This window comes from Motacilla alba, chromosome 9 (genome assembly GCF_015832195.1).
Source record: "Motacilla alba alba isolate MOTALB_02 chromosome 9, Motacilla_alba_V1.0_pri, whole genome shotgun sequence".
In the NCBI taxonomy this organism is placed as follows: domain Eukaryota; kingdom Metazoa; phylum Chordata; class Aves; order Passeriformes; family Motacillidae; genus Motacilla; species Motacilla alba.
The window spans coordinates 4,280,502-4,301,054 of record NC_052024.1 but is presented as its reverse complement, the minus strand read 5'-3'; the positions used below and the strand labels follow the sequence as shown (position 1 = coordinate 4,301,054).

At 58.4% G+C, this 20,553-nt stretch overlaps 1 protein-coding gene across 3 annotated transcripts; it reads right to left on the bottom strand.

The window, feature by feature from the left end:
• Nucleotides 1–138: 138 nt before the first annotated feature.
• On the bottom strand, nt 139–12,377 carry TSPEAR (thrombospondin type laminin G domain and EAR repeats). 3 transcript variants are annotated; one of them, XM_038145903.1, is made up of 12 exons: nt 12,052–12,377; nt 9,523–9,743; nt 9,209–9,447; nt 8,984–9,074; nt 8,418–8,574; nt 7,900–8,031; nt 5,967–6,199; nt 4,525–4,711; nt 2,606–2,835; nt 2,331–2,518; nt 1,695–1,796; nt 139–1,433 (listed from the first exon to the last, which is right to left on the bottom strand). In XM_038145903.1, exons 1-12 carry the CDS (start codon nt 12,143–12,145, stop codon nt 1,280–1,282), a joined length of 2,028 nt encoding a protein of 675 aa, XP_038001831.1. In that variant the 5' UTR covers nt 12,146–12,377; the 3' UTR covers nt 139–1,279. The 3 variants fall into 3 exon arrangements, with proteins under 3 accessions (XP_038001831.1, XP_038001830.1, XP_038001832.1); XM_038145902.1 differs by having other exon boundaries at nt 9,209–9,743; XM_038145904.1 differs by lacking the exon at nt 7,900–8,031 and having other exon boundaries at nt 9,209–9,743.
• Nucleotides 12,378–20,553: the final 8,176 nt, after the last annotated feature.

Here is a 20,553-nt window from a genome sequence, read left to right as displayed (position 1 = left end):
TCTCCCTTTTCTCACAAGGGAGAAATGGTCCTTCCTGGCAGAGTCAGCTGCACTGAACAGCGAGAGGAGGGAAGGATGCAGAGGCTCACCCTGCAGGTCTGGGCCCTGGAAAGGCTCAGGCTGTGACCCCCAGCCAATCTTGATGGGGCTGGCACCTCCTGAGTGCTCCCCAGTGCCAGGGTGGGTGGCCCAGTTCAGCAGGAAACCTGGCTCTGGGGAAGGCTGAGAGGTGTTCTGGGACCCTCAGGTGAGGCAGTGGGTCCTGGGTGGGGGGAACAGAGGGGCACCCTCACCCCAGCACACTCCTGTGCTCAGGACCACCTTGTCCTCACCAGGCTACCCATGGCCATGGACATTCAGGGGTGACTTGTTGGGAGAAGGGATGCCTCTGCCACAGGCAGAGCAGCTGGTTACCCATGTGGGAGAAAGGCTGGGTGCACACAGTTTATTAGAGCTCTGGTTAAGCAAAAGAGTCCCCGCCAGCAAAGGTGAGGAAAAGAAAAGAGGCCACAGTTTCACCTGAAGCAGGTTTGGGCTTTTCCCGCTCCCGTGGTAGCTGGATGGGTCCAAATGCAAAGCAGGTTTTCTCAGGGGTCCCTAACCCCATGCAAAGGTGCACGGACCAGCAAGGACCAGCACTGGCCCTGGAACACACCAACAGGTCTGTACAACACACACGACACTTGTTGAGGGAGACCCAAGCCAGCCGTGGCAGAGTGGGAGGGTGGGCAGGCACCGGTGGCAGTGGCACAAAGGTGACGTGAAGGACGGCTGCAACGTCCAACCAGATGGTCCTCAGGAACATCACAGCCCCAGGCAGACAGAGCCAAGCCTGGACACACTTTTTTCTGCCATTTCTCACATGTTCACTCCTCTCTGCCATGCACCCATCCCAGCAGCTCATGCTCTGCTCTGTCTCTTCTTCCCTGGCTTTGTGCAAGCTTTGGCCGCAGCTACTGGCAGCTCTGGGTCCCTCCTGGGGACTGGAAATTGCCAAGCACCATGGTTCTGGTAAGCCAGGGGATGCACCCGGGCTCCAGCAACCTTGGGTAGAAATGGCTCTGGAGCGTGGTAGCAGAGCTTTCCTAGGAGAAACAGCCCCTGGACAAGGCTGCAGCGAGCCCTGGAGCTCCCCCCTCCTCCTCCTCCCTTCCTGCAGAGCACACAGCCAGCCACTGCCCGGCTGGTGCTGCAGCATTCCCGGGCTCTGTGGTCCCTCTCCACCTGGCAGCCCAGCTTGCCCTGGTCCTGGTGATGAGCAGGGCGTGTCTCAGCTGCCTCAGGTGGTTTTCAGCTTGAGCACCTTGGAGAGCGGCTCCTTGGCGCTGGAGTAGAGCAGGAAGGAGCCCTCAGCGGTGTGGAACACCTCCCAGTCTCTACAGCCCACCGTGGGGAGCTGGTGGGCTGCCACGAAGCCTTCGTAGCCTTGCCACCTGCACAGGGAAGGCAGTTAGCTCCTGGGGCCTGGGGCGGGCACCTGGGAAGGGCAGGGGAGCTGGGGCATGGGGCTGCCACCTCCCACCTCCCCGCTGTGCTTCAGGGGGGGATGTCCTCACCGGGGCTTCCCATCCCTGCCCGAAAACAGGGAACGGTCCTACCCGTCCTCCCTGGGCAGATGCAGCAGGCTGTGCCCGTGCAGGGTTGTTCCTGCTGGGAGCAGCCCCCCAGCCCCCCAGGCCTGCCCTCTGCAGTACCTGTAGATGATGCTGTTAACAGAGAAGGTGAAGCCATCAAAGGAGTTTGCTACCACCAGGAAAGAGTCGTCTCCCACCGAGAAGAACTCCCAGTCCAGGGCACTGGGGGTGAAACGGGCAGAGGGGCCGGTGAGATGATCCCTGTGTGGCCACCCCACCCCAATCTCTGACACCCTGAGGACACACAGAAAACCCTGCTCTTCCCAGGCAGCTCCTGAAAGAAATCCACCCTCATTCCCAAATCTAGGCCCTTCTCCCAGCTTCCACTGGGGTTTGGTGCCAAGGAGCCATCACCCATCACCCTCCCCACCAGTTTCAGTCCCTGGGAGTGTGAAGCCTGCAGGAACCCTCCAGGAGACAAGCAAGTGCAGTTTTAAACTGAAAGAGGAGAGGCCCTGGCACAGGCTGCCCAGAGCAGCTGTGGCTGCCACATGCCTGGAAGTGTTCCAGGCCAGGTTGGACGGGGCTTGGAGCAACCTGGGTTAGTGGAAAGTGTCCCTGCCCATGGCAGGGGGTGGAATGAGATGGGCTTTAAGGTCCCTTCCCACCCAAACCATTCTGGGATTCTGTGAGCCCTTTGAGTTGCTCAGGGGAAGGACACAGACCGAGGAGCACCCCAAACCCTTGCACAGGTACCTGTAGGTGAGAAGGTCCTGGAATTTAACAAACATCTGGGCCGTGATGTTCAGCTCGTAGATGGAGGAGTTGATGGCATAGAAGTTGGAGGGTGCTGGCATCCCGCTGTCATAGCTGTGGCTGTTTGCAACAGCCAGAAAGACTCTGTCCCCAATGTGAAAAACCTCCCAGTCAGCTGCGCCAAACGTCTGTGGGGAAGGAGGCCATGAGAAGCTGGATGTGGCTGCCCCGTCTAAACACAGAGGGGGGACTGAGGAGCAGTGGCCAAGCCTTACCAGGATGGACTGGAAGAGCTGGAAAGAGCCACTGAGCCAGATGTAGATGTGTGAGTAGATCTTAGTGGATGTGCCATTGAATGTGTTAGCCACAGCCAGGAAGGAATATGGTCCGATGGTGAAGAACTCCCAGTCGTAGGCTCCGGACGTAGGAATGGTCTGGTTAGCTTCAAACAGCCCTGTCCTGGGGTTCCACCTGTATATCACACTGTCTATATTGTGGTTGTTCCCTGGGAGAGACAGATGTGCACCATGAGGGAAAGCAATTCCTGCTTCTTGTAGGAAATAAGACCCCAAAGCAGGCTCAGCTACATTAATATTTGCCATCAGGTCACGAGGCTGTTTGCAAGTGACCTGTTGCTCCCCAAGAAGTAGCCAAAGAGATTCGACAGCCTCCATCCCTACCTAAAAACCCTCTCTATCCCTTCCTAGTGTCTCCATTCCTGGAGCCTCCATCCCATGGAACACACCAACAGCTTCAGCAGCTTTGTGGCAGCCCTGGCAGAGGACGGACAGGCAGGGCTTTATCCCCACACAAGCAGCACTCCAGAGGCTCCCTGCCAGCATCCCAGGGTGGACAAGCTCTGCTGGCTGTCACAGGGTGGCCCTGTGTAGTAGGGCCAGTCCCAGCTGTGTTCCCATGCCACAGCACATGTCACAGTTGAGATGGCCACGATACACAGAGTATCCCCACACAATGTCAGAAGGCTTCAACCCCAAAAGAGTAACACAGAAGGCTGCAAGGGGCTGCCCTTCTTGTGCTTTAGCCCAGCCTTTTATCCCCTCATGTTGATGCAGTGCCCCTGTGTGCCCTCTGTTCCTTTGGTGGTTGCTCAGTGCCCCTGGGCACTCCATGGCTCACTGCTGTCAGTGCTGCTCACCTGCTGCTCACAGCTCTGCCCACTGGGGATGAGGCTCAGCCCCATCCCAACCACCACAAACTGTGTGCCTACATCCCTAAGCTCCTGACATCGGGGGCCTCCCCCCTGCCCTAAAGCACGTGCTCCATCCAGCTCCTGGGCTCTGCTCAAGCATCTCCACCTCACACCTGTGTGGGACCCAGCAGGCTTTAAATCCTCATGGCAACAGGGACTTGGGCAAAGAAAGGCTGCAGGAAGAGTGGGAATGGCCGCATGGATAAGTGGCAGCTCCTCAGGGACTGAACCTCCGGTCCCCTCTGAGGGAAACATCCCCAGTTTAGCTTGGCCACGATGGTCTGAACCCCTGTGCGATGTGCACGGCTGGCAAACTGCCACAAGGGAAGGTCCCATCCAACTGGCCCTGATGGAGTCCAGCAGGTGACACAGGGACTTTCCAGCCCAGCCCACGGGTGCCCAAGCAACCTGCTGCCAGCTCTGAGCCTGCTGCCAGAGGCGCTGATGCCCCCCGAGCCAGCCCTGATGGCAGGGAAGGAGCCGCTGGCCACCATCTGAACCCAGCTGGGAGCAGCCCGCAGAGCCAGGGCTGTGCTGGCAAGCAGGGGCACACATCCCAGCCCAGAACAACTCCCCGGGGAGGGCAAGGAGGCTGGATCATGTCGGCAGGGTATCCAGGGAGGGAGGTCAGCTGGCTCTCACTCAGTTTCCTGGGCGCCCACAAGGCCAAGGATCTGGCTCCACAAAAGGCTCAACCTGTGGCACTACCAGGCTACGTAGTATTGGGGATAAAAAGGAAAATAAGCAGAAAGACTCAGCACAGACCCCGTCCCCACTCCTTCCTTGTCCCCTGCAGTCAGAAACCCAGAGGATCACTGTGTCAGCCGCTTGCTCAGAAGCTTTTCTCCCCTCTCAAGGCGTTGGTGTCCTGGTGTTGAGTGTTCTCCTCCCCTGCCCTCCTGAGCACGCACGGGGAGCCTGCTCTGAGCAGGGCACCGCCAGGGTCCCAGACCCCACCCTGCAGGAACACCGAGGGCTGGGTACCTTCTCTGTGGTTGACCACAGCGAGGAAAGCCTCTCCCTGGATGACAAAGGCCTCCCAGTCCCTGGCGCTGTGCGTGGGGATGCGCTGGTACGTGATGAACTTCGCTTTCCTGCGGCTCCACTTGAATATCACCGAGAACTCCTGGCCCCTCTCATCCTGCTCAAAATTCGCCACTGCCAGGAAGATCTGGAAAAGGAAAAGCCAGGATGGCCTGGGTTTCTCCTCTCAAAGGAGCATGGGCAAGAAAACGCAGAGGGAGGTGGGATGGAGGTGGCTGGTGTGGGATGAGATGGCCCTGGCCGGGGTCCTTGAGCTGTCCCCAAGCAACACAAAGTGGGGACAGGGACCCAGTGGCCTGTGGAGGTCTTTGTGCGTGGCAGGGGCACAACTGGCAGCCAGGAGCTCTCGGACAAGGGGAGGAAGAGCTGAGCTGTCTGCACTCATGCCCTCCAGCCCCAGGAATGGGGAGCATGGACATGAAATGCACTGGGGAAGGACAGAGGTTCAGCTGACAAACCCCCTGTAAGCAAAGGTGGTTCAGAACAAAAAAGGCAGGTATGGTAGTGATAACAATGACAATAACGATAACAATTCCCTGAGACAAAACATTCTCCAGACCAAGAAACCCCTGTGAAAGTGTAAGAGACAAGAGTGGAGCAGCAGAGATGGCCAAGTGCAAGGCAGGGAGCACATCCAAGCTCTGTCGTGCTGTGCCACCGCAGCGTCCTTCAGGTGGAGCAGCAGAGATTATGGCCCAGTCTGGGCCACAAAGAGGCACAGGGCCACAGCTCACAGAGAGGAAAGAGTCAGTGGGGGTGTCTCCTGCCTCCTAGCCTGTACAGGACCAGGGCTTTGTTCAGCCAAGGAGCAGCCACCCCCAAGGACAGGGCTGTGCTGTGCTGTCTCCCTGCCCCCGAACAAAAGGTGAATCCCCAGCTCTGCTCTCTCTGCAAGCACCAGCCCAGGGAGCCCACTCGGGACATCTCCTGAAACAGCTTCAGTGGGAAGAGAAACCCCCTGGGGACAAAGCCAGAACGGGTCACGACAGAGGGGAAACAATCCCAGCTTCCCTGGGAGCCCTGCACAGAGCTGGCTGTCAGCAGATGGCTTTCCTGGCTTCCTCCAAAGTGATAAGTAGCTTCCCAGGGAGAGGAACCAGGCAAATCCTCTGCTCAAGCCCCAAGGCAGATTGCCCAGGGGAGAAGAGGTAGCTCTGAAGTCCTGGAATAATTTAAGAGCAAGAGAGTTTTAAAATGCAGCAGGTTGGACTCAGTGGGTCTCGAGAGGCCCTGATGGCTCTTTAAGACCACAAGCAGATCTCTGAGATGCAGCTCCCTGTATTCTCTAAACCACGTCCAAGACTCCAGGCTTCCAAGAATCTGTGTCAGGCAACTGCAATTTAATACACTGAAACATGGGGGCACCTTCCTGGCAGCCTCACCTTCTTCCCAATGGTGAAATACTTCCAGGACTGAGCCTGGTGGGTGGGGATGTTCTGGTAGTGCACAAACTTGCCGTCAGTCCACCTGTAGATGGCCGATCCCGGGGGCGTGAGCCGGTTGGCTGTGGCTGCAAACAGCCCCACCTTGGGGATGGTGAACACCTCAACGCCCATCGTCTCCGAGTTGGTCACCAGGTTCTGGTACTCCTCCACGTAGTCCAGCCTGTGTTGGACTGGGAGCCCACAAAAAAGAGGGATGAGGTTAAAACCAGGTGGTTTTTAGCTGCAGAGGGGCCCCACAAGGGCTGGATTATCGTGGATATTTTTTGCCTCCGACGGAGAGGAATGGCGAGGAGGACTCCATTGATATCAGAAAGCTAATTAATTACTTCATTATGCTATATTATTCCATACTACATTACACTATATAACATTCCGTCTAAACTGAATTTGCCAAGCACTCAACTGCACTCACCTGCACAGAAGCTCGTGTGACAGTCCCAGGACACACAAACACACACACGTGGATTCAATTGGTCAGTGAATGAAAACACTCACACCAGAATCCAGCTACCAGTTCCCTTCAGGTAAACAATCTTCCACTATGCGTTCCACTTGCGAACAGCACAGGAGCACAAATGAGATCAGAATTGTTTTTTTTCTTTCCCTGAGGTTCAGAGAATGTGAAACCCAGAAATATTCTTGGGCAGAGCCGTGCCTTGCTTTTCTCTGTGAAGAGAAATGAGGCGACCCTGGCTCAGTGGCACCTGCTGCTGTGCAGAGCTCTGCGGGGCAAATGAAGGTCCTGGTGCCACTGGGGGTGGTAAGAGGCTGACTGCAGCACATCCAGCCCCATCCATCCCTGCCTGTGTCCTTGGGAGCAGGAAAGAACCCCATGGCACAGATTTTTTGATCACTTTGGTGTATTTATCCTCAAGAGAACAAGGAGGAGATGACAGCAGGAGGAGAGGTTGGAGAAGACTAAGACAGAATTAGTGCCAGAAATTGAAGCAGAAGCCTCCAGAGTGGCCCTGATAGCAGACAGATGGGCACTGGAAGGGACGAATGGCAGAAGGGGCAGCGTTGGTGGCACCAAGGGGCACAGGTCAGTAGGACCCCACCGTGAGCTCTCCTTGAGGAAACAAGGACACCACGCCAATCCTGATGGCTTCCAGAGGGAGGGAAGGATAAGGGGTCCAGTCACTGCTAGCTGCTGTGGGGAACAAATGGCTCATCCAAACCCACCCCACGGGTATCAGCAGAAGAAAAATGCTGGGAGAGGAGGGAAGGGAAGGACAGCTCAGTTAGGGATATATCCCATCCTCCATGTCCTCGCCAGGGATCCTGGGAAGACAGCCTGGAGTGAGTGAGAGTGCCAGTGGATAAAAATCCATGTCATTATTGAAGAACAGCCATCCAACCCAGGCTCTGGTTGCCTTTCCTACCTTGGTACTCCCACTGATTTCCTTACAAAGTGTCCCACCAGAGGCCGGATGACACTGAGACCTGTGTCTGCCAGCCTCCCAGTCACCCCCTGTATTTCTGGCAGCTGAGGCGTCTCTTTGTTTCTCCTTATCTCTCTCACAAATGCTTCAGCACTAGGGCAGCACCCAACAGCCTGAGCATGGCTCTCCATGGGGTGAGCTGTCCTGCTCAGACAGGTCAGGAGCTCATCCTGCCCATAAAATTCCCAGGAGGGACAGATAATGTGGAGAAGCACAGAGGCACTTGAATCCAGAGGTGCTCTGGAAGTGTTGTGGGCACTGAGAGCAAAGCCAAGCCTGGCCAAGCAGAGCAGAGAGAGGGGGACACCCCAGCCCCTCACTGCGGCTGATTCCTGTCCCAAAGTGGTCTCGAGGGCAAATCTCAGCTCCTGCTCTGCTGCAAGGGCCTCCTTCCCTCCCCCAGAGTGCCAGGACCTCCCCAGGGGTACCTTCCAGCATGGAGAGCCAGGTGCTGCCGTTGCAGAGGTACAGCCCTCGCCGGGAGGCGTTGAACCAGAACTGAGCCTTCTCCTGCTTGGAGCAGCGTGGCCGGGCCCCCAGGGTCACCTTCATGTCAGTCTCTGGGCATGGAGAGCAGCGAGGCAGGAGCCTCTTAGTGCGCACAGCGGAGGAGCAGAGAGGCAGGAGGGGCAAATGTCCTGGTCTCATCCTGATGATGGGCATCAGGCAGTGGGGAAAAGGGAATCCCAGCACAAATTTGGGAAGCCACAGACTGGAGAAACCCTGTGTGGTGCCACTGACACGAGCCCAGGGATCCAGGCAGGGCCACCCTGTCCGTTCAGGGAGATTTTGGACAGGGATCCCAAGGCACACGTTGAGAAACAGAGAGTGCTGGGAACGGGAACACCCTCCTCCCCTCTGCTCCTGCTTTGTTCCCAGCCCCTTGCCCAGACCCTTCCTCCCAGAGGTGGAGGGGGCCAGCAGAGCCGTGCCGTGGGGCACTGACCGTAGGGGTACTTGAGCACCTCGTTGCTGACTGGCTTCGCAGGGACATCCTGGAGGACGCTGGGGACGGAGAGCGTTGCTACTTTGAAGTTCACGGCGTGGCATATCCGGGGGGTGGCATCGGCTCCTGGCAGCAGGACAAGCTGTCTCAGCAAGCCCTGGGGAAGTGGGAGCAGAGGGATGGAGACCGAGTCCCGCAGACCACAGAACGGGAGCTGCAGGCAATCCGTGCCTTGGATTTCCTGCCCGGCTTCTGCTTGCTGCCCTCCCTCCTAGGAAGCAGAAGTGTCCACGGGATTCGTGCACATCTGTCAGCTCCCAGATGCCCAGCTGGGGCAATCTCACAGCTGATGCAAGGGGAGCGCTGGCACGGGGCTTGGAGCAGCTGCCTTGCAGTGCCTCCACATGGGAGGGACCCACGGCCGCCTCTGCCTCCTGCGCCGTGGCCCAAGCCCTGCCAGCGTAGCGGACTGAGAGAAGAGGGCTGTGGGTCATCCCACAGCCAGCCCCGAGCACTCCTGAGCCCACCTGGGCAGCCCAGGCCGGCCCACACCACGGGGCGCCTACCGTGAACACGCCTTTCCTTCTCCGCCTGTTGCCCAGGTAGAAGCTGGCTCTCCTCACCGACAGCGAAGCTGGAAATGGCGTCTCCACCACCCTGGGGATGGGCAGAGAAGACGTTTCACAGAAGAGGACAATTTCACAGCTTCCACTGCCGGCCAGGGGAGATGCTGGTGGAAGAACATCACCCCGCCCGCCCCGCCGAGCCCCCCAGCGCTGCCCCCAACCTACACGTCCTTGGGGACGCTGCAGTCCACCGTCAAGGAGAAGGACTGGCCGGAGACAGCCAGGATGAGCGTGTGCCACTGGCTGTCGGAGAGGGACACGTTGGGGAAGGTGACGCGGGTCTGCCAGCCGCCGGCGCGCTCCTGGCTCCAGAAGAGGAAGTGCAGCTTGTCGGGGGCGTAGCGCAGCCCCACCAGGACGCTGGGGCTCTCCTCCCCCATCAGCGTGAAGATGTACTCGTTCCTCTGCGGGAGGGCACGGGCTGGCACCGGCGGGGCCGCGCCGGGGCCGCGCCGGGGCCGCGCCGGGGCCGCGCTCACCTTGGCGGGGCGGCGGAGCGGCCGCAGCGTGGCGATGATGGAGAACTCCTCGGGGAAGCGGTCGCAGTGGACGAAGAGCCGCGAGGCGGGGAAGGCCAGGGCGCGGGGCCGCGACGCCGACAGCTGGAAGCCGCGCAGCCCCTGCACCTGGAAGACCCGCATGCCGCGGGCCAGCGCCCCGGCCGGCACCGCCTCCGAGAGGATGTCCAGCGGGCGCAGGTCTGTGCCGAGAGACAGCGGAGGGGTTATCCCCGCTGGGGGATGGGGGTACCCCGGCGCCGGCTGAGCAGCGGCATGGGCTGACGCGCTGCAGGAGCCTGCCGGTCCTCGCCCGGGCTCTGCCCCGAGCCCCTGCTCCAGGGCCAGAGGCGAGATTTGCCGTTCAGACACGAGGCTGGCATCTCCATCGCCACAGCAGGAACGCCGAGCGTGCAGGACCGTCTCGCTGATGCAGCTCCGAGCGCTGACACTGGAGCTGGGACCTGCCAGCCAGGCAGCCCCAGGCTGCCGGCAGCTTCCTCGGGATCCGCCGGCACCGGCAGCCGCAGCCGGAGCCGGGAGAGCAGGCAGAGCAGGCAGAGCCCCGGTACCACAGACCCGCTCTCAGGGCAGCCACCCGTCCCCGTCCCTGTCCGCAGGGCAGTGGGGACAGCTCCGCCCCTCCGGTGCCGTTCAGGCTCTCCCAACGCAGCCCTAATTGCACACACGCACACGCACTCTCCCGGCAGGCACCAAAACCACTCATTATAAATAATTACCCTCTCCCCAGAGAAGAGAACGCCGTGCCCAGCCCCAGGGCATCACCCCGGTGAGAGCACGCAGCACAACAGCACCAGAAAGTGCCACCCCACGGAACACCGCCAGGCCCAACATCGTGGGCTGGAGCGGCTGTGGGGACCGCTCCTGGCCTTGGACCCTCCTGGTCCCATTTTTGAATGCTTTTCGGGCAGGGAAGGGAGATGGTGCCCGAGAGATGAAGCTGCGCTAAACATCCCCGATTCCGTCCCACCCCGCTGAGACCTGGCTTTTAGCTCCAATTTGTACTAATAAATCCGGGCTGCTGGGGCGCAGCAGGAGGGCTGGGAAGGAGGGAGCAGCCAGCAAGGCTGGGCTGTGTGTCTGAATCCAAACCAGCTGCAGGAGGGAAGCGCTTCCCCCAGACAGCCCAGCCAGCCCAGTTCCAGGTGGGCAGAGCAAGGAGGAATCTGCTCATGCGGCTCCATCCAGACCAAAGCAGGGAGATGGGTGAGGTCCTTCCCACCCTGGCAGCTCTCTGTGCCCCCTGCCCACCCCACTGCTGGTTTAAACTGCTCCTAAAGCAAAGTCCTGGTGGGGGAGTTTGAACTGGAACAGCTTATTTCAGACACGCATCACTCGGGCAACGGCCAGTTCCTGTTTTTCCCAGCAAAAAGTACAAGCTGAACTCAGGCTTGGATTTGCAGAGGGGTTTAGGAGCCCCCAGTTGCCCCTGAGATGCTGAGGATGAGCTGGGGGAGAGCTCAGCTGGGGCTGGAGGTTGTGGACCAGGAAGGGGCCAAGTCCTAAGACCAAACCCAAATCCCTAAATCCAAAGATCTGCCTCCCACGCCCATCACTGCTAAGGCTGGCAGGGCAGCTGGGGTGCTCCAGCCCAGCTTGGGCAGCACAGGTGGTGTCAGGGGGCCTCATGCTGGGGTCCCCAGGATGATGCTGGGGCCTTGGCACCTCCAGGACCCCTCCAGCCAAGGCTGCCTGGGGACAGCGGGGACATTCCCAGAGATATTGGAGCGCCTCAGGGAGGAGGCAGTGGGCAGAAACTCTCCAATCTGTCCCTGCTTTTCTTCTCACATCACCTGGGCTGTAACAAAAAGCAAGTACAGTTGCCATCTAACTGGGACAAGCCCTAAGCACACAGAGCCTGGGCCCAAGCAGCCCCCAAAACTGAGCTCAGGCTTTGCTGCCCACACAGCACAGGCGTGGGGATGGGATGGCAGAGCCGGGGCACGGGGACCCTCCTTGGCTCGGGAAATGACCCTGGAGCTGCCGGCTCCCGGCCGGGGACGGTGGGACGGAAACTTCTGCTGCCGACAGGGTGGGGGCTGTGCCTGTCAGAGCACAGAAGAGTCCGGGCCAGGAGGGACTTCCCAGGGGGACTTCATGGCTCTCTTCTCCTTCTTCCAGTCCTTCCCCTCCCCTCTGCCCCCAGCAGAACCTGGGACAACGCTTGTGCACCAGGGACAGGCACAGCTCTCCCCACAGCTCCCAGAGGGCTGGTTGCTCCCCTGTTGGCATTGTGGGGGCTGCGGGCACAGGAATGACCCCGCACCCTGCCACCATCCATGGGTGCGGGCAGCCCGCAGCCCCAGGGGCATCACCGAGCGCTGAAACACTGGGGCTGGGCTGCCGGCGAGAGCCGACCCACTCGGGGCATGCCCCCAAAACACGGCACACCTTCTGGGGGTCGCCCCGGCAGCGCGGGGAGCATCCCAGCCCCGTCCCAGCAGGTGAAGGCAGCTGGCCCCGCCGCAGCCCCCCGGCCCTGGCTCCTACCTGTGCAGTGCTGCCACGTCCTGCCCGCCCGGATGAAGCCCCCGCCGCTGGCCCAGCGCAGCAGAACCACCCAGAGCAGCAGTGGCGCCGACATCGGGGGCCTGCCCTGGGGGGGCCCATCCACCGGGACCCCCCCGCTGTCCGCTCCGCCCTGCCCCGCTCGGCTCAGCGCCCCGGGGGCTCTGGCATGCTCGGCTGCGGGACCCCCCGAGCCCCCGGCACCGCTCCCCGGGGCCGCGTCACCCCAGGCTGCTGCTGCCCGGCTCCCCGCCCGTGCTCTGCGAGGCCATCGCCGCCGGGGGCACGGCCGGGGGGCTCCCGGGGGGCTCCCGGGGCGGCCGGCGAGGCAGTGCCGGCTGCAGCCTGCACACAGACATTTAAATGAGAGGTCGGTGGTGGGAGAGGAGGAGTCCCGGCTCCTCCGAGAGCTTTTATCTTTTGCCCAACCCTCTGGAAGGCGGCTTTGGGGAGGGATTTTTTAATCATTATTTTTTTGCTTGCTTTCTTTGCTTCCTTTCATTTTTTGGTGATTCATTTTTCTGGGCTCACATGCGAGTAGGTGAGAGATTCACCCCTGGCTGGAGAGAACTGGGTGGGAACCCTCCTGCTCCTAAATGCATTGGTTTTCACCTTGTATTGGATGAGCGACCCTCTGACCCCTCTGGACCGCTCCACCGTGGCCAGATCCCAAAAACTGCACGTTTCTCCCCCAGTATTGTCCCAGGCAGGTGACGCACATCCCATGCCCCAGGCAAGGCTCCGTCCCAAGGTCCAGCCACCAGACCCAGCCCTGCCACAAAAATGCCACCGATTCAGAGACCCTCCAGGTTCTGCTGCTCCAAGGGAAGCATCAGCAGTGGGAAAGCTCCCTGCACACAGCGAGCTCCGCTGGGCTCCACCAGCTGCAGAACCAGGCTCTTCCATTCCCCAAACAATTGTAACAGGCTCCCACCCCCCTCGTGCCCACAGCCGTCCTGCAAGGCGAGCGCTAGAATAGAAAGCGGATGGCGAGGACCAAACGCCAAAAATTGTGTCGCAAACTGGGGCTTTGTCAGCGAGGAAGAGCCAGAGCTGGACCCACAGCCGTGTTTGCTGTCAGTCTGTCCTCACCCCAAAATGCTGGGACTGAGAGTGCAGCCCAAGGAGTGCAACCCATGGTGGAGTCACCTTGCAGCACCGTGCCCACACCTTGGTCCCAAATCCCAAGAGGAGCTGCACTGAGCCCCATGAAGCCCAAGACTCCAGAACATTGGTGCCCGTGTCTCAGAGCTGGAGAGTGGCTGTGTGCCTGTCCAACAGCCCCAGCAGGGCTGCATGGAGCTCCCCCCTCCAAACAGCCTCCCTTTGGGCATCCCCCAAATTAGGGCTCTACCAGGATCGTGCTCAAACAGAGCTCGAGCTCTCTGCAAGAGGTGAGGCACTGCTGTCATCCTCATCCTCATCCTCATCCTCATGCTAGGGATGGTGTCCAGGGGCACAGCCATTACCAAACCTGGGAGTCCCAAATGGTTGATGGGGGTCCTGAGTGGCACCTGGGAGGTCCAAATGGCAGCCGGCAGCCCCGAATGGCAGCTGCTGGAGGTGAACACAAGGGATGCAGGAGGACAAATGATCCCATCTCCCCTGACAGGCACAGTCCCTCCTGATACTCCTCGCAGCCTTGAGGGCACCCACCAGGGCTGGGACTGGGAGCAGTCACCTCACTGGAACCCCAGGCCACGGGAAGATGTTCCAAGCATGTCTGTCTGGTGTTCCAAGCATGCCTGGCAGAGAGGGGTGCATTGGATGGAAGGCTCCTGTCAGGTTGGAACTGGGGAAGGCATCGCAAACAAGACTCAGAGCCACCACATTTCCCAGGGCTGCACACATGTGTCAAGTTAAGCGTGGCTTTGGGAGCTGGCAGAACTGCCCTGAGCGAGGGATGGAATTGGGGAAGGCTCCTGCTGAGGCTCTGCAAGGGTCCAGGGAGGGAGGGAAAGTCCTGGCAGAGATTCTGAGTTCTTTGGTTTTGCAAAGGGGATGCAGCCACCTTTCTGTGCTTTCTTGGCCAAAAAAACAGTCAGTGGGGACATCCTCAGAGCCAAGGACACACTGTGGGTGCCCCCTCAAGACACAGGGAGAACTGTGACTTCCAGGCAAGAGGTGGAGGGACTGAAACCCCCCAGTGATGAGCACAGAGGACATGGTGGGCTCAGGCTGCTGTTCAGCCACGTTAATGAACAGTCTCCAGGTGAGGACTGGGATGTGAAGGTCCTCGAGGGTTTTCCCCCTCCCTGGGCTGGGGATACAGGCGTGGCAGAAGATGGCTTGGCCAGTGGCCGGCGCTTTGCTCCCTGCCTGGGGAGCCGAGCTGTGATGTGAAGTAAGGACAGGGACACATCACTCCCCGCTGTCACATTGGGTCCAGGACCTGCTCCGTGTCCCCAGGACAGTAGGAAGTGGTCTGCAAAATAGCTCCTAAGCACACAGGCACACATTCCTGTGTGCAGAAACAAGCACGAGGGGATGAAATAAAAGAGACAAACAGTGAGACGTTTGCCTAATTCACATGGGGCGTAAATAAAACCATGTGGTGGCTCCGAACAAAATGATCCTTGGATGCTCACCAGAAAGGTTTGGCTGTCCCTGGGTTAGGAAAGGTTGAGAAACCCATCTGTAGGCAATCCACTGCAAGCAGAGCTTTCACGCAGGGGACGGTGTGAGGAGGGCACCTCGTCGACGCCAGGGACCGGCTGGACCCTGCACACGGGGGAACGTTCCTGCTCTTCCAAGGCTGTAACTCATTCCTTATTATTTGCAGACACAAAGCCATGTTTCGGGGCTTCATGCCTTATTCATTTCAGTCTTTATTCCTGACATCTGTATATAATCAGAGAATCCTTTAGGTTGGAAAAGACCTCTAAGTCCATCAAGTATTTTTCCCTGAAACGCAGCGCAGGCATCAGCAAGGGCAAAGATTTGAGGGACCCCATAAGTAACTGATGGACAAATGCCCATCCCATGGTGTCCCCAGCTTTTGTCTACTCTGCTGTCTGCACCAGCAGAGCCTGCCACACTCACATCCACAGGGATAGAGCTGGAGGTCAGTGACGAGCACATGGAGTTGGTCTCACCTGTGTGAGCAGCAGGGTGGACATCAGCCCTTTGGGATCAGTTATGAAGGGGATGGGGGGAATCGTTCTCAGAGTGACATCCCAGATCGCAGTTCCCCAAACCACAGCTTGGGTTCAACAACTGAACACCTTCCCCAGGATGGTGGGATGAGGTCTCCATCCTCAGCCGTTCCCAAGGCTCCTCCCTTGTCCCCTCTGCCCTTTCTCCCAGGCTGAAAATCTTCCCTGTGTCTCCTGGAGCAACTTCAGCTCCCTGAGTCCAACCCACCATCATAAAGCAGTTCCGGCAAGAGATCTCCACACCAGGAAACCTGTCAGCGTTGTACAGAAGCGCAAATGTCTTTAACCCCAACGCCTTTCAAAAGCTGAATTCCCAGAAGTTTTGGAGAGGTTCTGCCAGGAAAAGATTTGTGAAAGACCGGGAGGATTGCAAAAGGCACCGTTTTTAGGAAAACCACCGAAAAAAAAAAAAAGCACAAAGCCGCCCCAACACAGCAAGTCCTGCTGCCAGCTTCCCAGCATGGAGCTGCCTTCGGGAGCAATCCCTGCCAGGCGGTGGCGAGCCACCAGCATCGCTCGTGTCCCAGAGCCCTCCATGGCCCCACACCCACTGCCAGCCCCAGGGAAGGAAGGAGCTGGGAGCTCCCAGCCCGCTTTGGCCATGGCAGCAGGCAGTGGGTTGCAGTCCATGTGCTTGTCCAGGCAGCCAGGAGGAAGCTGAGCATCCTGCCCGGCATTTGGAGGACACATGGCAGCTGAGCTGGCAGGCTCTGAAAGGGCTCCAGAAAGCAGACACTTAACTTTCACCAGTACAAGGGAAGACAGGCTTTGAGACCACGCTTCCACACCGGAGCTGTTTCGGGTGGGGCTGTGCAGCACCCACAGCTGCATCTCCCCTCATTTCGCCCTGCATGTGACCAATAGCTCTCACTATTGCCTGTCCCTTGTTGATGTAGTTGTTTCAATTTTTGTCACCTTCCCCCGGTGTGCCCAAACCCGTTGAAGAGGCTGAGCCACCTCCCCGCAGCCGCGGGATCCCCAGACTCACCGCTTTGGATGGACAGCATCCAACCCAGGCAACCGTGAGCACACCGACTGTGGGAACAGTGCTCTGGGTACTTTCTGTAGATCTCAGGTCTACATGGAGGCAAAAGTGCAGGATAGGGGCCTACAGGTCACTGGGTGGCGGTGCAGGAGATCCCAGAGCTCTGCCTGGACGCCCTGCTCCACCTGCAATGGGAAAATTCTGCTTGGCTTGGAGCTCAGCTGAGATCTCTCTGCAAAGGGAATAAACAGCAATCCAGAGGCCAAGGGGAAGGAGCCAACATTCATGTTCCATGCTCACTGCCTGCGCTTTAATCTCCTTCAGCAACCACTCTTGTCCCAACAGCCCGGGGTTGTGCAGAGCAGCTGGGGTTTTGGAAACACCTGAGCTTTCTTTCCTGCGTCAGGATCAGCAGCTCTCCAGGCTGAGCACACACACCCAGGGGCTCTGTGTGGGGAACTGTCAGCTTGGCCAAGCAAACCCCATGCCAAGTGCTCTGTGCTGACTGTTGCCCAGAGATGTTGTGGACTCTCCATCCCTGAAAATGTTCAAGGCCAGGTTGGATGGGGATTGGAGCAACCTGGGCTGGTGGAAGGTGGACTGGAGTCAGATGAGCTTTAATATCGCTTCCAACACAAACCACTTGGGGATTCTGATTCTGTAATCTCTCTCCGTAGGCTGCCTTGGAGTAACACCTGAGCCCCAGGGCTGTCTCTGGCATGGGGAGAGGAATCTCCCTTGGCAGTGCAGGGGGAAACCCTCCTCCACCTTTGCTTGTAGCCCTTTGATCCGGGCAGTGACCACACGCGCCAGCGCTCAACAGGCAGATGGCACTGAGCAGCACAGAGAGCCACAGCAAGGAAACCCAGGGATTTTCCCCCACGTGCTCAGGCCCATTGAGGGCTGGCAGGGATCGAAAATGGGAAGCACAGTGCTGCTTGGGCCGAAATGATCCCATGGCTGCCAGGTTAGGGACCAGTCAGCAACTGCTCTGCCACCAGTCCACCTCAGACCGCCTGCCCCGGGAAAGCGTGGGCACCACAATCCCCTCCCCAGCGCTGGCAGAAAATCTGGGCTGAGATCACAGGCTGAGCTCCCTGCAGCAAACAGCGGCTTTAGCATCTGCAGCCATGAGAAAACCTCCTGCCCCCAGACACAGAGAACCACCGGCCAGTTTTATCGCTCGCTCGTGTGACAATGTCAAACTTTAGTTCTCCCGGGAGCGATGATCCCGGCTCGGGAGCAGCGGCAGGCTCGGCGGGCTGCCCGGTGCCAAGGCGGCAGCGCAGGCAGCCACGCTTGCTCTGCCCACCCGCCGGCAGCCGAGCGCGGCTCCATCTCCTCCGACATCCGGGAAGGAAAGCGAACAAAGGCAGAGAACAATTCCTATTGTTTTCCGTGACTTTCTTCAGGGCAGCTCTTCCAGAGCAATGCTGCTGCTCAGTCTCTCCGGCTGCAGCACCGCGGCCCCCTGCGCTCGGAGCGGGGCAGATGCCGCTGGGGACGCGGATCCCGTGCCGAGGGGCCTGCCACCAACCCTCCGAGCTCTTCACTAGCACAGAGACAGCATTGTCGGCAAGTCATCCACTCACCACAGCTCATCTCCGACTCCACAGCACCACTGGGCATGCCTGAGATGCTCAGGCATGGGAGAAAGGCAGTGCTGGTTAATGGTTTGTCTCCAGGATCCTAGAGGTCTTCTCCAACTAAACGATTCTACGATGACACCCAGATTGCTGCAACCAGCCGAGGCACAGTGCCTGTGGTGGGGAAGGGGCAAGCTCAGCACGGGCTCAAAGTGAAGCTCACCCTGATCACTTCTCAAAGTGAAGGAGATCACCCTGATCACTTCTCAAAGTGAATGAGATCACCCTGATCATTTCTGTGGGTCTCCAAGGGGGAACAGAAGCATCTAGAGAAGAATCATAGAATGGTTTGGGTTGGAAGGGACCTTAAAGCCCATCCAGTCTCACCTCCTGCCATGGGGAGGTACACTTTCCACTATCCCAGGCTGCTCCAAGCTCCATCCAACCTGGCCTTGGACACTTCCAGGGACAGGGCAGCCACAGCTTTTTCTCTGAGCAAAGAAGGCATCTACAGTGTGAGAGAGATTTCAGCCTATGATTCTTTTAGGATGGTGATGAATGGATAAAATAAATCAAACACCCCTGGTCACTGACTGGGTGTTCCAGGGACAGATGCTGAAAGTTTCAAATGCTAAGTGAGGCTTCATGGGGACATTTTGGACAAGTGGCTTCTCCAATAACACTGATGTTTTTGTAAAGCCACACTTCATACAGAGCCTTAGGAGCTTCCTGCAGCCCACAAACCCCAGGCCTCCCACCAAGGCCGTGCCTAGGTTCCAAGGAGAAGGTCCCATATCAAACCAGCATCTGGCCAAGGACAAAGCCCAACTTCTAACTGCCTCTCCAGACAAAGTGAGCTTGAAAACACCTGGACTCCAGCCTGCCTGCCTGCCTGCCATCCTCCTCCATTGCAAGAACTGGTGAGAAAAACTGAGCTCTGGCTGAGCAAAGCCCCTCTGGAGGCACCCTCAGAGCAAGCCTATTAGATACCAAGGAAGAATCTCCAACCCCAGAGGTTTTTGCTTCAGAACAAGTTCACCTGATCCAATCTACTCCATATTTCACCATTTCCTAGCTCCCAGAAGGATGAATGGCAAGGGGAAGCAAAGCATCCCTGGGGATGAGCTCTGCTGTTCATTTTCAGCTTGGAGACCTGGGCATGTCTCTAACACACCTGTCTCACAGAGGGACAGTCCCCAGCACCTGGCCTGCTGACCAAGCTTGGAGGGATCCAATCTGATCAGATTTCTGAGGGGCCTTCCTCTGACTGGCAGAAGAAGACAGGGATCCTGGTGAAGCACCACCCCAGGAGAGGAGGCTGTGTGAGCCCACCCCAGGCAGACTTAGCAAAGAAACCCAGATTCATTCAACATCCCCATGCCAGCCCAACTGGGTTCAATCTGCCAAATTATTTTGGCATGAAGAGAACTGTTTGGGGCCCAAACTTCCATCCCAGCTGTGGGTGGAGAGCCTCCCCATGCTGGGCCCTGCACCCAAGCGCGTGGGTGCCCCCCAGCCCCTGCGTGTTGCATCCTGCATTTCTGCTGCTTTGAACCCACCTCCCGTGTCACCCCGCACCCCTGGCTGCAGCAGGGGTGTTTGCCTTCACTCCTCAGCAAGCTCTGGCCCAGGACAGCCCTTCCTGGCTGTGCCATTCACATTCTCTGAAAAAATTCCTTTGCCCAGGGTTCTTCTGGGAAGCTAAAAGGCAGAGAGAGGCCTCAGAGAAAAGGAAAACAGTTCTTATTTCATTTGCTTCTCCTGTGTTGTGCTCATGTAGAATGTGTTTGGGGATTGTTTACCCACAGGTGATTGTTTCATTGGACTCTGGTGTGAGCTGTTTTGACTCACTGGTCAATCAGGGCCAAGCTGTGTCGGGACTCTGGAGAGAGTCACGAGTTTTCATTAGTATCTTTGAGCATTCAGTAAGTATCCTTCTGTATTCTTTAGTATAGCATTCTTTAATGTAATATAGTATAATAAGTAATAAATTAGCCTTCTGAGAGCATGGAGTCAGATGCATCATTCCCTCCCCTCGTCGGTGGGCCCGCATTTTACAATTCCTGGCCACCCCCTGCAGTCCCTCCAGCCAGGGACACCCAGCTCTGGTCAGAGCTGTGACAGAGCCCCAGCCTCACCCCCCCCCGAGCATGGAGCACGGAGGAAGGGGACTCAGGCCAGGACTTGGCTCATCTCCCCCAGGCCCTTCAGGGACATGACCAGACAGACCTGCTCCCAAATCCCTCCTGAGAGCTCACACACACTGCTCCCACCAGCAGCTGCCCTGTAATAACCCACGGGCCGTGGCACTGCCACTCATTATCTATTAACATACCCCATCATCTCACCTACTGCCCAGCCCCCTCATCAGGGGGTGTGAGCCACCTTCAAAAGCCACCTGGCTGGTTCTCCTGGGGCTCTAACACCCCCTGCCCAGGGAGAGACCCATGGCAGCAGGCTGGGATAGGCACGAAGATCAGCAGGACTGGAAGGCACAGAGGTCCCAGGCATCCCACGCTCCCATGGGGCCATGAAAGCACCAAGCAGGACCACCGAATGTCAGATGGCTTGAACAATTCCCTCCTCAGGGATGGGTTTCATCCCTGCAGCACCAGGGAGCCTCGCACAGCACTTTTGGTGCCCAAGACATCAGGAGCCCTTGCAATGCCACATCCAAGACAATCCCAGTATCGGCAGCACAGCTGGCACTGGGAAGGGACATTTCAGATCTGCACTGCTTGTCCTTTCCATTCCCACA